General features: G+C 38.1%; 1 protein-coding gene and 1 long non-coding RNA gene across 2 annotated transcripts; one reads left to right on the top strand and one right to left on the bottom strand.

The window, feature by feature from the left end:
• LOC113080006 (uncharacterized) lies at positions 1 to 2,280 on the bottom strand. The gene is made up of 4 exons (XR_003281789.1): positions 2,262 to 2,280; positions 1,624 to 1,720; positions 1,181 to 1,212; positions 1 to 724 (listed from the first exon to the last, which is right to left on the bottom strand). It is a non-coding gene; the product is annotated as an uncharacterized LOC113080006 (long non-coding RNA).
• A 6,001-nt stretch (positions 2,281 to 8,281) lies between these two features.
• Positions 8,282 to 13,808, top strand: LOC113079953 (nascent polypeptide-associated complex subunit alpha, muscle-specific form-like). Its single transcript, XM_026252201.1, has 2 exons — positions 8,282 to 12,938; positions 13,043 to 13,808. The coding sequence occupies exons 1-2, from the start codon at positions 8,499 to 8,501 to the stop codon at positions 13,757 to 13,759; spliced, it is 5,157 nt and encodes a 1,718-aa protein (XP_026107986.1). The 5' UTR covers positions 8,282 to 8,498; the 3' UTR covers positions 13,760 to 13,808.
• The last annotated feature ends 2,738 nt before the right edge of the window (positions 13,809 to 16,546 follow it).

Raw genomic sequence — 16,546 nt, 5'->3', positions numbered from 1 at the left:
TTAAAATGGCAACATTTGATTTAAAACATGTATTTATTTTCTTTTTATAACATATATAAAATGTAAACAAAAAATTACTTGTGTTATTTAGCATGTGCTATTTAACTAATTCACTTTGTATTCAACTCTTTGGATCTACTCAAAAAATGCAAATGATTTTTGGATCGAAATTGTCAATTTTTACTTAAAGGTGACAAGTTCGCATCCCCTGAATATTCAATTGTTAATGTCCCTTTGTTATATTTGCATACAGTACATCTACTGTACAATCGAGACACTTTGTTCATTATTATAACAAAATTGAGCACTTGTGACAGTGGAATTTGTATTTGTATTTGTAGAGAATATTTAAATAAATCATCAAGAAAATGTTTTTGGAGTTGCAAGCTTGTATTTTGTTTCTTTTTCTCTCACAAACACAACAAAACCTTCTCAAAATCTTCACTACAGGTGCATAAATCCTATACAAATTAACAAATTCACAGGCTCAGTTATACCAGATTTATGCAGGGCTGCATTTCATTTTGCTCATATTATTAAATAATTTTTTCCTGAAATGTGTTTATTAGAACTGGACATATTTACAGACTTCATGAGAATAGTAGTATTTGTAGATAAGATCATGGTAGAATGACCTGCCTTTACTAATTTGAGCAGCTGAGTCTTCAGTCATTTTCCAAAAGCACTTACCTTTTCTATTCAGTTAATTTCTACTCAAGTTGCTCTAAAAAAAAAAAAAAAAAAAAATTAAATAATAATAATAGTAAATAAGTAATGTGTAGTGTGCTAGACTAAAGCCCCTTTCACAATGCACGGTGGTCCCAAAAAAAAAGGCAGATCAATGTTTGTAGCGAAAAAATATGTGCAAACTGTAATGAAACAGAGATCAGTTAGTTCCTCAATATCCGTTCTGAAGCTGACATCGTTCGCCAGCTTAAGTGAAACAAAACACGTCACTTCGTAATGTCATGTGTCTTTAAGGGATCTTTATGGTTTGTGTGTGAACGCACACACAGATTCCAGAAAATCACTGGCAGTGTGAATGAACCAAAATCTAACAATCCTGGAACAATTGCCAGGACAAATTACCTGTGTATTATCTAGAACCTCAGTGTGAAAGGGGCTAAACTGAGCACTTGTATACTGTTGTTCTCTTATTTGTAGAACAGGATTTGTGCACCTCAGAATGTGAAACTGTTGATGTTGAGTTTGCTGGAGAGAATTAGTAAAAAAAAAAACATATTGTTAGTACTAAAAAGAATTATCTGTGACTTTAAATTTACAAATATGCATGTAATATATATATATATATATATATATATATATATATATATATATATATATATATATATATATATATATATATATATATATATATATATATATATTGTGCAGCACAACTGTTTTCAACATTGTTAATAATCAGAGATGTTTCTGAGCAGTAAATCAGCATATTAGAAGGATTTCTGAAGATCATGTGACACTGAAGACTGGAGTAATGATGCTGAAAATTCAGCTGCACATCACAGAAATAAATTACATTTCACTGAAAACTGCTATTTTAAATTGTAATGTTATTTCAGCAATTGGTAAGGATAGCATTAGTGTATGTTTGGGGTAAACCTGCTAGTCATATAGTTCAGTGTGCCTTGGAGATGTTGTTGGACAGGAGGTTGGCCCAGACTCTGGGATGCAGAAGGCCATCAAACAGTAGAAGAATCTAGAAATATAACAAGCATAACAATCTGTCACAGAGCCAAATATTTAGTATACAACGACAGTTTTATCACAAGGAACCGAGCTACTAGAAATGTAGAAAAGAGAACAAATATGTATTTAATAAATATCCTGAACCGTTTTTATCAATATTTACCATTAGACGAGATCAAAATGCGTTTGAACTGTGACGCTGATGTAATGACGTCACTGATTAACGGTAACGTTAGTGTATATTTAGGTTAAATAAAAAAGCCTATTTTCAATCATCCATCGAAAAATGACCAGCTAATAGTTTAGAGAACTTTCAATGCCTCTCATCTACACATAAATGTGTTACTGAAAGCCCAAACTCTTCATGAAAAGCTCAGTCTAGGGAGTTAGCATACGTTAACGTTACCTCCTCTACGGTTGCACAAACTTGTTCGAAAACACTAAACTATTTGTATGAAGTAAATTCAACAGATGCGGGTCAAAGACAAGCAAGAGAGATGTCAGGAACAATGGCATATGATATTTGTGCAATTTTAATTTCCTAAACTTACCGAAATCAGTGAAAACAGCGAGTAACCCCAGAGTGCAGTCTGGACGATGGGGCTTGGCGACACTTCGAGGCGGAGCGACACGTGTCGCCCCGCCCATATTTGTTTTCCCCGCCTTTGACATTTTCCTCCGAGCCAGCAGGGAGCAGTTTGCGTTGAAACAAACAGAACGGTGGCAACTACAGCAGCAGAGTAATAACGCTATTCCGTTGATTGCTTGAGGTGAGTAAAAGTGGTTGTGTAAATATCTTATAATATGAAATGCGATGTTCGATCATTTATTTATCCATGGTACGTTCAATTTGAATAATTATTGTTAATAATTGTTATAAATTGCTCATTTTATTGTTCTTTGTGGATTGTAACAGTACACTCTGTACATGGCTTTAGTTCATAGGTTCGATTTTACAGAGGTATGGCATCACATTTGTCAAGTTATTTGAACAGACATGCATGATTTTTGTGTGTATATTATTATTATTATTATTTTTCAGGATGACATGATCAGGAGGTGGTGGTGTTCTGTTCTCCTGGACAGCTTTACTCCGCAAATGTATGTAGCTGTTTGAATGTTGCCACATGAAACATTACTCTGTACTATATCTAGCAATATACCTACCTCTTGACATTTGTTCTTTTAGAGCTCAACCACTGAGGGGAGGAACTTCACCATTCACCATGTCTTCAGGCAGAGTCCAGCAAAGCAGGTTATTACATTCATTAAGAACTAATAATTACATATGTGTGTACATGCAGAGGTATTTTAGTTATTACAGCTACATAGTTGTTCAGATGTGAAATTGGTATTATGTACAAGTACTATATTGGTCAATACTGTGGATTATTTAATATATAACTATCAGTTAACATCAGCATCAAGGACATTTAAAAACATTTCAGCTTAATTCATTTTCAGACAGCAGCAAGTTTTTTAAATAACTTCTGTTTGCGATCTAATGTGGATTTTGTTCACCATATAAGATAGAAATATTTATATTCAATGTAAAAGATCTTCATGTGGATCGTGCATACAAATATATACAAATATCTCACTGGATTATTACAATTAATGGCAAAATGAATGTGTGGAAATGTAAACTAATATATCCTACTGACACACAACAGCAAAAGATATAAATAATTGGCTTAAAACAGTTTTTTTTTCAATGTGAAAATACTAACACTAATACTTATGCACAGTACTGTATATATTAACATTTTATTAGTGTTATTATAAAAGAATGAGTATGCAGTTGTGACAACAATCTATAGAGTTTTTAATGAGAGTTTTAAAGCAAGGTTGTCTGTATTCAGTGTTTATATAATGTTTAATAACTTTTATATACATATATAAATAAACCTATGTATGTTTTTGATTCAACAGCTTCCACTGGAAATCCTCAGGGAAGTTATTTTGTCGGCGGGTGACTCTGCATATTTGACACTTTCTCTGGTTTGCAGATGGTTTAGGGTTGTGCTCCGAAGTTTTTCGGAAAGCGGCACAGTTTGCCTGGCTAGAGAGTAAGATTTCCCCATTTAATGCTCATTCTCCAATTGAATTTTGTAGTAGAAGGCTGTTAAACTTTTTTTGTATTATTATTATTATCTTTCATGTATTTTGTCTTTACACTATAAGTTGTGGCCAACTGGAAGAATTGTCCTCCTGTCTCCTGACCGGAACGAGTTCAGACGGATGTACAGCATCAGGGAACGCTTGCAGTGCAGAGCCCTTTTCAAGTTTAACCCACCAGGGTACAGGGAAGAGACCGGCGTGGTGATCTTCTGGGCTTTTGTTTACACAGGATTTTGTTCCAAGGACTGTTTTTTTTTTTTTTTTTTTTTTTTTTTGCGGCATGAAACACATTTGTGTGTTAAGTTCATTGAAGGGAAATAACTGGTTTTGATTATTAATTGATGTAATTTAAAGTTAAACTTTGCACTGTATAATGTTTTAATAAAAAAGCTATGGAAAACACGTGCATGACAACAGGTTTCAGTCATTTACATCAGTCTATCATTCTTTAAGGTTTCTCATATTTGATGATAACATGATTTGCTATGCATTGCTCATAATGGATTCTTAGTTTAGTTGTGACAAGATTGTGAGGATTAATGAGGTTTTCAGTAGTGCAGTTCAGAAAACAAATAACAGAAAGTAACAAGTGTTTTTGGGCAAGTTCTTTAGAACCTGTATAGTTCCTTCCTTGCAAAAAGTAACCATGGATTTATTGTAGTAAAAATATTTGTTGGCACATTAATTACTGTGAGCTGTAATTATAAAAACACCATAGTTTTACTATAGTTACTGTAGCAGAACCATAGTAAATTTTCGTAGGGGCCAAGGGAATGTTCAGAATATTATTGGTGAAGTTCAGAGACTGGTGACAATTTGTTACACATACGACACACACACACACACACATATATATGTATGTATATATTATTTGAATATATAAATCAAGGTACTCCATGACTATCTACATAACCATACTTCGCATAATATTGCCGTGTCATTTTCAAACCAGCGAGTAATGCCGAGGTAGCGTCTACACTACAGCCATTGAGGGAGTAGACCATTTATTTTTATTCTGTTCGTCGTAATCCAAAAATCTTTGTATTTATACGGGATGTTATGGAAATGCAACAATAAATGCAAAAACACAACATGTATATTCACTTTTTAATTTATATTAAAAGTTTATTCATCTTAGTGTCTACTTCCGCATTCCAATCCTGCTAATAGCGTCATAATTCTCTATACCAATAAGCTGTAAAATCGTCACTCATCTATACACCAATAAGCTCATCTTAATCATAAACCAATAACCGCTGAGGTGGGCGGGGCGACACGTGTCGCTCCGCCCCAACGTGTCGCCCCGCCCCATCGTCCAGACTGCACTCTGGGATACTTGAAAACAGCAGCAAGAAACAGAGCTGCAGCTTGACAGTGTCGCCCCGTTTCCATGGCAACTCCCTGCGCTACAGTGTTTGAATGAAGGCTACTCAGTGTTCAGCGCGCGCTCATTAAAACACGCAGAATTTACATAAACACTCAACCCCCGATTCAGCCCATTGCAAAATCTGCTTGTGTGTGTGTATACTATGAGACATAATAGTTGACTCGACCCTCTCTATTTGTTTACTCACCGCTTGTTGCCTTAAAAAAAAATCCACTTCAGACTTTAACTTAGCCTATAATATTCAGTGGCAGACGGACAACCCACGAGACCATATAAAATAATGATGAGAAATACATGTAGTTACTACTTTTCTTTCTGTGAGAGTGCACGCATAGATCTCCGATTCCTCTGGTCAAGTTTTAACATAGATCCTGTTATGATTTCGATCAGATGCGTCGGCTGTGTCGGTTGATGAGTCAACGTTATTTCGACTTTGAATTGATGCTTTATTTTCCACTAAATAACGTTCTGATGTTCCGACCAAATAGTGAACGTTGATTCAACATCGAAATTTGATCGACGACCGATACTGACCTTTACAACCAACGTTGAAAGTCTGCTTGCTATCTGGGGAGGTAACGTTTACTGGAGCTCCAGAAAGCCAAGCCAGAAAGCCAACGTGGTAAACAGCCGCTGTATGAATTTAAATCTGTTCTATTAAATTTTTGTATGTAATTTTGTATGTAGAGCTTATTTATATATTTTAAAAATCGACAGGCTACTTGGTGCAAGAGTATCGATAGCGCCTCGCGGCCGGGAATATCGCAAAAATAAAGCACATCGATTTATTATCCCTCCCCTATTAATGCATATAAACTGCCATTAATAAGCAGGGGAAATTCCTGACATCAAACAAATAAACATTTGACCAGGATCGACCTTGTAAGAAATGAATAGGGAGACTAAAGATATAAAAACCCTGACTCGTTGAGTAATGTTTTTTATTTATTTATTTATTTTTAATCATTAAAATCGTATTAATTCATATTGAATGAATTATTAGAGTACTCGGAAATAGCAATAAAGCGGCGGGGTGATCCCCCTCCCCTCTCTTATGACGTCGCCTCGTGACGTCGCCCCTTGACGTCACAGTGATTAATTTCTTAGAACGTTGGGAGCATATAAAAGAGAGCAGAGTTGCATTTGCACCGTATTATCAACGAGTGACTGTGAGTAGGCTTTTCATCCAGTATCTCTTAATCTTTTCATGTCTTACAAAAAGAGAAATTTTTCTCAGTGTGCGTTCAGACAAAGATACACTTTACAATTACATTGAATAGAAACTCAGCAAAAAAGAAACGTCCCCTCACATTCAACTGCTTTTATTTGCAGTTTTAAAATGTAAATATCAGGGGAAATTCCCGACTCAAACAAATAAACATTTACATGATCAGGATCGACCTTGTAAGAAATGTATAGGGAGACTAAAGATATAAAAACCCTGACTCGTTGAGTAATGTTTTTTATTTATTTATTTATTTTTAATCATTAAAATCGTATTAATTCCTATTGAATGAATTATGAAAGTACTCGGGAATAGCAATAAAGCGGCGCGGTGATCCCCCTCCCCTCTCTGTGACGTCGCCTCGTGACGTTGCCCATTGACGTCACAGTGATTAATTTCTTAGAACGTTGGGAGCATATAAAAGAGAGCAGAGTTGCATTTGCACCGTATTATCAACGAGTGACTGTGAGTAGGCTTTTCATCCAGTATCTTAATCTTTTCATTTAAAGATACACTTTACAATTACACTGAATATAAACTCAGCAAAAAAAGAAAAGTCCTCTCACATTCAACTGCTTTTATTTGCAGTATTAACATAAAAAATTAAACAATTGAGACATTAACTGAGCAAGTTTCACAGACATTTTACAAACACCGTAACCGTGTCCTTAATTGGCTACTATACCGCCTGCAAGCTTTTATTTTCTTCAGGCAGGGTTGCTAACTTTTAAGTTCAGCTCAGAGTGAGAATTTTTTTTTTGTGGGTGATCTTGATTTCTGTGTGGGCTAAACGCACTAAAGAATGAGCTACAGAAATCAAATAAATAAAGACATTTCATACAAATTTACATATAACCGTGTATAACTGTATAAATTCATAATGACACCAAATTTCATTTTTAAAATGCGATTTTCTAGCTAAATGTTAATACATCTAATATTATGCTAATGTTACACTCAATCCTGACAAACAATAATGTATCTCGTTTTGTTGTTGAAAAGATAATAGCTACTTTCCACCTTGCTAACAAGCTGTTAAACATTATCTCATGTTAATTCAGATATTAGTGATACCTTGCTAACAAGCTGTTAAACATTATCTCATGTTAATTCAGATATTAGTGACAGATACAGATATAGATATAGATATATATCATTCAACTCCATGCAAGCATTCAAATGCATTATATGTAAAAAGTATATAAAGTTGAATGCCTTTTTCAGTATCATTTTAAACTTATCTTGTCTTAAATTCAATATTGGCTTGCATCCATTAATATTCACTGGCGTTTATACTTACATGAGTATCAATAAAAATTAAAATTACCTGCAATATTCTTTTGAGAAATAGATCCATGTATATTTATTTAAAGCCATACAGGTACCTAGAACATGGCATTAAATGATTTTTTTTTTTTCGACCACAAAATTAATCTAATTTGCCCATTGGAATTTAAAACCATTCATACTGTTCTATGGTTTTAGATTATTTAATAATAAATCATTTATTAACATAGATGATATCACCAGTGATGCATTCTCATAAAAAGTGAGGATTTTACATATTTTCCTTTTAATTATTAACATTGATAACACCTATGGATAAAGCTGCAATAATTGTTTTTAAATTATTCAAGTTTATATGTTATATTTTAACAATACAGAGACAACCTGTTTCATATTATTATAAATATTTCATTTGTTATAAAATTTTACCTTTTACATTAGGCATAACTTTTTTCATTTTGAGAATAATTCAATTCTATGTGTTTTCAGCTACGCTAATTTAAATAGTTTTTCTTTCTTAACATATTATATGTGAATAATACAGTATTTTATCACTGCACTGCTTCACTCTGCTTTTAATGTGTCTCATGCATGAGTGCCACATTTTCAAGATACCATGTCGAGTTCTGTGTTCTGTGTTTTTACTCAACTTATCTCTTCTCTCTTTCTCTCGCAGTGTTTCACAGATAATGTTGCAGACACAAGTGGACTAGCACAATTCCACGATTTTATAAATTTACAATCTTACATCCTTTAAAGGAGCCAACCATGTCTGACTATTCCCCACAGGGAGCTCCCATGCTGAGATTATTCACGCTGGGATTATCTATACCCTCCCTTCATGACAAGAAAGGGCGATCAAAGCCTTCATGTCTGTTTCAGGAGCGCCGGGAGTATAAGCCTCAAGCCTCTTTGAGACAAAAAGCACCTAAGCCTGTTAAGCCCCCACAGAAATCACCTGTGATTGAGTGTTCCCCACAGGAAGCACCTCTGTCTGAGTGTTTCTCAGGAGCACCTGTGGTTTCCACAGGATCGCTGCAGGGAGTATACATGCCTGCTAAGACTCCACAGAGAGAACCTCTACTTGAGAGTTTTACAGAGGGTGGTCAAGTGTTCAAGTGTTCACCAGAGGGATCACCTGTGTCTGGTTGTTCTCAAGAGGGAGCACCAAAGCCTATGTGTTCCCCACAGGCAGCTCCTGTGATTGAGTGTTCCCCACAGGGAGCTCCCATGCTGAGATTATTCACTCTGGGATTATCTATACCCACTCTTCATGACCAGAAAGGGCGATCAAAGCCTTCATGTCTGTTTCAGGAGCGCCGGGAGTATAAGCCTCAAGCCTCCTTGAGACAAAAAGCAACTAAGCCTGTTAAGTCCCCACAGAGATCACCTGTGCCTGAGTGTTCCACTCAAGGAACACCAGTTTCAACAGGATCCCTGCAGGGAGCACATATGCCAGCTGATACCCCACAGGGAGAATCTATGCTTGCAAACGTCTCAAAGGTAAGGCCATTGCCCAAGTGTTCCCCAGAGGGATCATACATACCCAAGTGTTCCACACAGGAAGCACATTTGTCCAAATGTTCCCCACAGAGAGAATATGTGCACACCGGGAGCATACAAGGAGAAATGGTTCTTAAGTGCCCCCTACAGGAATTACCTGTGCTTGAGTGTTCCCCACAGGGAGAACCTGTGTTTGAGTTTACCCAAGCAGAACTGTTTTCTCCCGAAGGTTCCACTCAGGGAGTATCTTACAATCATGGAACACCCATGCCTAAGGTGTTCACCCTGGGAAAGTCTGTACCTTTCTTATCCACAGAGAACTCCAAGCTACGTAAGTATCAAGCTTTCTTGAGACAGGGAAAACGCTTGTCTGTTAAGTCCCCACAGGGAACACCTCTGCTTGAGAGTTATTCAGAGGTAGGCCCGGTGTTTGAGTTACCCCCAGTGGTAGCGTTAACTCCTGAAGGTTCCCCTCAGGGAGCATCTTCCAATCATACAACACCCATGCCCAAGTTGTTAACCCTGGGAATATCTGTACCGGTCTTGTCCACAAAGAAGTACTGGCTACATAAGTATCAATCTTTCTTGAGACAAAGAACACACTTGTCTATCAAGAGTGCACAGAAATCTCCTGAGCCTGAGTTTTCACCTCAGGGAGCACCTGTGAATGGATATTTCCAAAAAGAAGCACCCCTGTCTGAGTGTTTCTCAGGAACACCTGTGCTGGAGTATTTTACTCAAGGAATGCTGGGTTCCACAGAATCCTTGCAGGGAGTAAACATGCCTGCTAAGGACCCACAGGGAGCACCTCTGCTTGAGAGTTATTCTGAGGGAGGCACGGTGTTTGAGTTACCCCCAGTGGAAGCGTTAACTCCCGAAGGTTTCCCTCAGGGAGGATCTTCCAATCATACAACACCCATGCCCAAGTTGTTCACCCTGGGAATATCTGTACCTGTCTTATCCACAAAGAACTACCGGCTACATAAGTGTCAATCTTTCTTGAGACAAAGAACACACTTGTCTATCAATAGTGCACAGAAATCTCCTGAGCCTGTTTTTTCATCTCAGGGAGCACCTGTGACTGAATATATCCCAAAAGAAGCACCCCTGTCTGAGTGTTTCGCAGGAACACCCAGACTAGAGTATTCTACTCAAGGAATGCTGGGTTTCACAGGATCCTTGCAGGGACTATACATGCCTGCTAAGGACCAACAGGGAGCACCTCTGCTTGAGAGTTATTCAGATGGAGGCCCGGTGTTTGAGTTACCCCCAGCAGAAGCGTTTACTCCCAAAGGATCCCACCAGGAAGCATCTTCCAATCATACAACAACCATGCCCAAGTTGTTCACCCTGGGAATATCTGTACCTGTCTTATCCACAAAGAAGTACCGGCTACATAAGTATCAAGCCTTCTTGAGAAAAAGAACATACTTGTCTATCAAGACTGCACAGAAATCTCCTGAGTCTGAGTTTTCATCTCAGGGAGCTCCTGTGACTGAATGTTTCCAACAGGAAGCACCCATTCCTGAGTGTTACCCAGAGGAAGAACCAATGATTGTGTGTTCCCCAGAGGAGGAATCCATGAATGTGTGCTCCCCAGAGGAAGAACCCATGCTTGTGTGTTCCTCAGAGGAAGAACCCATGCTCGTGTGTTTCTCAGAGAAAGCTTCTGAGTCTGAGTTTTCTCCACAGGAAGCACTCATGCTTGAGTCTTCCCCTCATCAAAAACCCTTGCCTTATGGCTTCCACTTCATGCCAAAGTTATTTACTTTGGCATTATCCTCACTCATTTCTTCCACATGGAAGCACCAGCAGCATAAGTCCCAATCTTCCATGAAACAGAGAACTCGTTTACCTGCCAGGTCCTCAAAGAAATCACCTACACCCAAGAGTTCTTCACCAGATGCGGCCATGCCTGAGTGTCCCCCTGAGGAAGGATCCATGACCCATCTTGACAAAGCAAAGGTCGAGGCAAGAGAACGCCACAGGTCCCCATATAATCAGACAAGGAAGTCACAGAGAGTCACCCAACCTGCCAAGGGTAAAAAAGAGGCAACCATGCCTGTGTGTTCCCCAGAGGAAGAAGAACCCATGCTTGTGTATTCCTCAGAGGAAGAACCTATGCTTGTGTGTTTATCAGAGAAAGCACCCAAGCCTGAGTTTTCCCCACAGGAAGCACTCATGCCTGAGTCATCCTCTCAGGGAGCATCTTCCCCTCATCAAACACCTTCACTCTCTGGCTTCCCTGATGAAGCTCCCATGCCAGAGTTATTAAATCCTGGAATATCTTCACCCGTTTCTTCTATAAGGAAGCACCAGCAGCATAAGTCCCAATCTTCCTTGAAACAGAGAACTCGTTTACCTGACAGGTCCTCACAGAAATCACCTGCACCCAAGAGTTCTTCACAAGATGCGGCCATGCCTGAGGGTTCTCCTGAGGAAGGATCCATGACCCATCTTGACAAAGCAAAGGTTGAGGCAACAGAACGCCACAGGTCCTCACATAATCAGACAAGGAAGTCACAGGGAGTCACCCAATCTGCCAAAGGTAAAAAAGAAGCACCCATGCCTGTGTGTTCCCCAGAGGATGAAGCACCCATGCCTGTGTGTTCCCCAGAGGATGAAGAACCCATGCCTGTTTGTTCCCCAGAGGAAGAACAACCCATGCCTGTTTGTTCCCCAGAGGAAGAAGAACCCATGCTTGTGTGTTCCTCAGAGGAAGAACCCATGCTTGTGTGTTCCTCAGAGGAAGAACTCATGCTTGTGTGTTCCTCAGAGGAAGAACCCATGCTTGTGTGTTCCTCAGAGGAAGAACCCATGCTTGTTTGTTCCTCAGAGGAAGAACCTATGCATGTGTGTTTATCAGAGAAAGCACCCAAGCCTGAGTTGTCCCCACAAGAAGCACTCATGCCTGAGTCATCCTCTCAGGGAGCATCTTCACCTACACTCTCTGGCTTCCCTGATGAAGCTCCCATGCTGGAGTTGTTAAATCCTGGAATATCTTCACCCGTTTGTTCCACAAGGAAGCACCAGCAGCATAAGTCTCAAGCTTCTTTGAAACAGAAAACCCTCTTGCCTGTCAAATCCTCACAGAAATCACCTGTGCCAGAGAGCTTTTCACAAGAAGCAGCTATGCCTGAGTGTTCCTCTCAGGAATCATCCATGCACACCGGGACCCCACAAAGCCCGTCTCTTCTTAAAGCCCATCTTGACAAAACAAGGGTGGAGGAACCACACAGGTCCTCATCTAATAAGGCTAGGATGTCACATGGAGTATCCCAACCTGCCAAGACTCTGAAAAAAGCACCCATGCCTGAATGTTCCCCAGAGGAAGAACCCATAAGTGTGTGTTCCCCAGAGGAAGAACCTATGCTTATGTTCTCCCCGGAGGAAGAACCTATGCTTATGTGCTCCCCGGAAGACGAACCCTTGCATGTGTGTTCCCCGGAGGAAGAGCCCATGCTTCTGTGTTTATCAGAGATAGTACCTGAGCCTGAAATTTCCCCACTGGGAGCACCCATTCTGTCCTTTCAGCAAGACAATAAATGTGCTCCACGCAAAAAACAGCACACAATAAAGGATGCAAAGGTACAGCAGAAGCCGCAAAGAAGGAGAAAAAAGAAGAACCAAAGGCAGCAGGCAAGACCATGCCCAAGTTCCCATCCTAATCTGAAAAGGAAATGTGCATGCAGCAGAAAAAAACTGGTATGTCCCTCTTAAGTTAATTTTATTTTTTTATTTTTACTTTCCAACCTCTTCTTGAAATGGTAGAAGCAATATATGACTATGTCTGTTTTTTATTTCAACAGGACAACTTAGATGGATGTCAGCTTCCAAAGAGGAAAAAGACAAATAACAGAGGTCAAAGATTCTTTCACCTCAGAGCCTGTCAATGCTGCCGTTTTTATTTGAGAAGTCAGCAGCGGAGAAAGCGAAACTCTTGTGCCCATCAACTGCCAAGAAGATCTCATTGTAACCTTTACCCAAAAGCCTGTCCATGTTCCCAACCTAGTTTTTGGAGACAGCAAAACCCACATACCCATCAAAGAGAACCAGTGCATCTGAGGCAAAGAACTCGAAGACCTCCCCCCAGAGCATATTCATGGCTTCAATCCACTTTGTGGAACCCTTATGACCCTCAAGTACGACAATCAGATCTGGGACGAAGAGCTCAAAGAATCTCCCCAAGAGCACATACTTGGTTCCAGCCAAGTTTGTGGAGGCAACAGAATGTGTATTCTTCTCAATCACAACCATGGCATATGGGGCATATGAGGCTTCACCCAAGAACATATCCATGGGCCCATCCCCATTTTAGGAGGCAGGAGAGCCCTCGTGCCCATCAATCACGACCATTACATTTAGGGCAAAGAGAAATGAGGGTTCATCCAAGAATGCACCCATGGACCCATCCCCACTTGTGGAGGGCACAGAATGCATATGAACCTCGATCAAGACCATGGCATCTGGGACAAAGAGCTTTGAGATTTCACCCAAGAGCCTATTCATGGTTCTGGCCCAATTAATCAGTCACCTAGTTCATAAAACATGATTTTTTTGGATTTGGATTTGTTTATACACTTTTATACTATTTATTTATTTATTTATTTATTTATTTATTTATTTATTTATTTATTAGGGCTAGAAAAATAACGCATTAAAATTATTAACGCATTTGATACACTTGACCTTAAAGTAATAGTTCACCCAACCAAAAATACAATTCTTTCATCATTTACTCAGATTGTCCAAAAGAGTAGGCAATATGTAATCAATTTGATCAAATAAAATATTTCTTGCTGAACCCACTTTTTGTAATGCCTTTTTGCTGGTTTACACAACAATGTTTTAAATTAACTTTTGGGAGTAATTTCTCCTAATTTGATGTGCGATTATTTCGATTAATTAATCACCACATCATGTACTTAATTAGATTACAAATAATAATAATTATCGCTTACCAGCCCTTATATATATATATATATATATATATATATATATATATATATATATATATATATATATATATATATATATATATATATATATAAACAATTGTAGAAAATGTTTGATTTGTTTTTAGAATCTGTGCATTTGTAAATAAATAAAAATGTATTCATTATACATTCATTAGACTTTTTAAGGCTTTAGATGGAAATATATTTCACTCATAGGTAAAGCTATATATATATATATATATATATATATATATATATATATATATATATATATATATATATATATATACAGTGCTTCTTGAAAGTTTTTGCACCTCTTAGAATGTTCCATATTTCTGCATAAATATAACCCAAAACATCATCAGATTTTCATGCAATTTCTGAGAGTTGACAAAGAGAACCCATTCAAATAAATGAGATGGAAATAAATACTTTGTCATTTATTTCTTCTTGGAAATGATATAATATTATACAGTATATCTAATATAAGAGGGGCTAAAGTATGTACTTCTCTAGTATTAGCAGTTATTATGAAGGTGAATTAAGAGCTCATCTGTTTAAGAGTTGTTTTCAGTTAGTGATCAGGATTCAGTGCATGCCCTGTTTAATTTAAAGAACATGGATCTAACAAAGTCTACAAGGAGAAAGCCACAGCTCTCCAGAAATCCACTGCTGCCTGTTTGCTGTTTGATAAAAATCATGTGGACAAGGGCAATTGTGCCAGCAATGAATGGAGTAAATGTGTTTTCAATAGCTCTCTGCTATTCTCAATTATTTCATTGTAATACACCTTTTAGTCATTTGGAAATCATTACTCATTCATTCTTACTATCCTGAATAATGTAGACAAGGAAGAAGAATGCTGAAAAGTTGAATCTTGAAGAGGAGGAAAATACTGCAAATTCTCCAGAGGAGCCACTGGCCTATCAAGCTATCATAAAAGTGGTTAAAAATAGATATTATGGAAGCAATAGTGAAATTAAACAGCTCCTTTGACAGAAAATCTGATGTTCTTTCATCTACTTTACCAGAGTTGAATGTATCACTAATATTTCCACCAGAATGGCCTGGACTGAAGAAGAGGCAACAAAAGTTAACAAAACTCACATAGTGCCTGGAGAAATTATGTGCATACTTGGAGATTTAAGTGTGAAAAGTTTAGGAAAAAGACCTTTGACTTAGGCCCCGTCCACACGGAGACGCGTTTCTGTGAATACGCACAATTTTTTTTATCGGATAGGCGTTTTGTCCACACGAATCCGGCGTTTTCATCAGGTGAAACCACTATTTTTTGAAACCGGGTCCCAGAGTGGATAAATTTGAAAACGCCGTCTGGACGGCTAATCCGTATATTTTCTGAAACGATGACGTCATCAGCCCACGTCTCCCCCCTAGTCAGACACCTCTACGTCACGTAACAGCAACAAAAACATGAACAAACACTGAACGATTGTCTTTTTATTAACTAACATTAACACTGATTAATAAATGTATTGTTCCATGTTCGTTTGTGTACCACACGCAAGGTTTATGAGCATAGTCCAAGTCTTCTTCTCTGTTTTTAGTGTATCTCTGTGGCAGAATTACACTGCCACATACTGGTCTGGCATGTATACTACATCATTATGCGGTTTCGTGTGGACGCAGATATTTCTTGAGACGAGGAAAAAAAAAGATCTGATTGGGGTAAGCTCCGTCTCCGTGTGGACGGGGCTTTAGAGTCAAGATCTCAAAAACAAACAAACATTTGAACTGTTGAAATAAATGAAGGTGTTGAGAAAGTTAAACCTACTGCATTTGTGATGAAACTTCTGGCATAGGTACTGGGTGAGGGGAACTTTGACATTCCAGTTCAATCAGCAACAATTGCCACAAATTCTCTGGCATTTATTGTCTGAGTTCATCATTATCAAATGAAAGAACACATTTTGCATGTTGAAATATCAAAACCCCTGCAATACGATGGTAAAGCTTATCTTCCCAGATCTTACCACCAATGTCTTGAAACAGAGAAAAAGATTGACAAAATATGAAAGAAATGCAGGGAGCACATAATGAGATGTGGATTTTGTTTTCCCTCTAAGTTCATTGTGACTGTGAGGGTTTTGATTCATATCAAAATGAATCATATCTACAGAACGCAGTGGAAAATTAGTGAAATACAGAAATTGCTGAGTTTGAAAATGGGATCAGAAGAAACAAACAATGATAAAAGCTGTTTTATCGTGTAGGGTTCCTCAGGGTTTCACCCAATTCTGTTTTCTTTTTACATGCTGTTACTTGGTTCTATTATTAGAAAACATTTTACTGTCATTCCATTGTTACACTGACACAAATTTACCTGCTCATCAAACG

The sequence above is a fragment of the Carassius auratus genome, chromosome 5 (genome assembly GCF_003368295.1).
Source record: "Carassius auratus strain Wakin chromosome 5, ASM336829v1, whole genome shotgun sequence".
In the NCBI taxonomy this organism is placed as follows: domain Eukaryota; kingdom Metazoa; phylum Chordata; class Actinopteri; order Cypriniformes; family Cyprinidae; genus Carassius; species Carassius auratus.
This window is presented reverse-complemented; position numbering and strand designations above follow the sequence as displayed.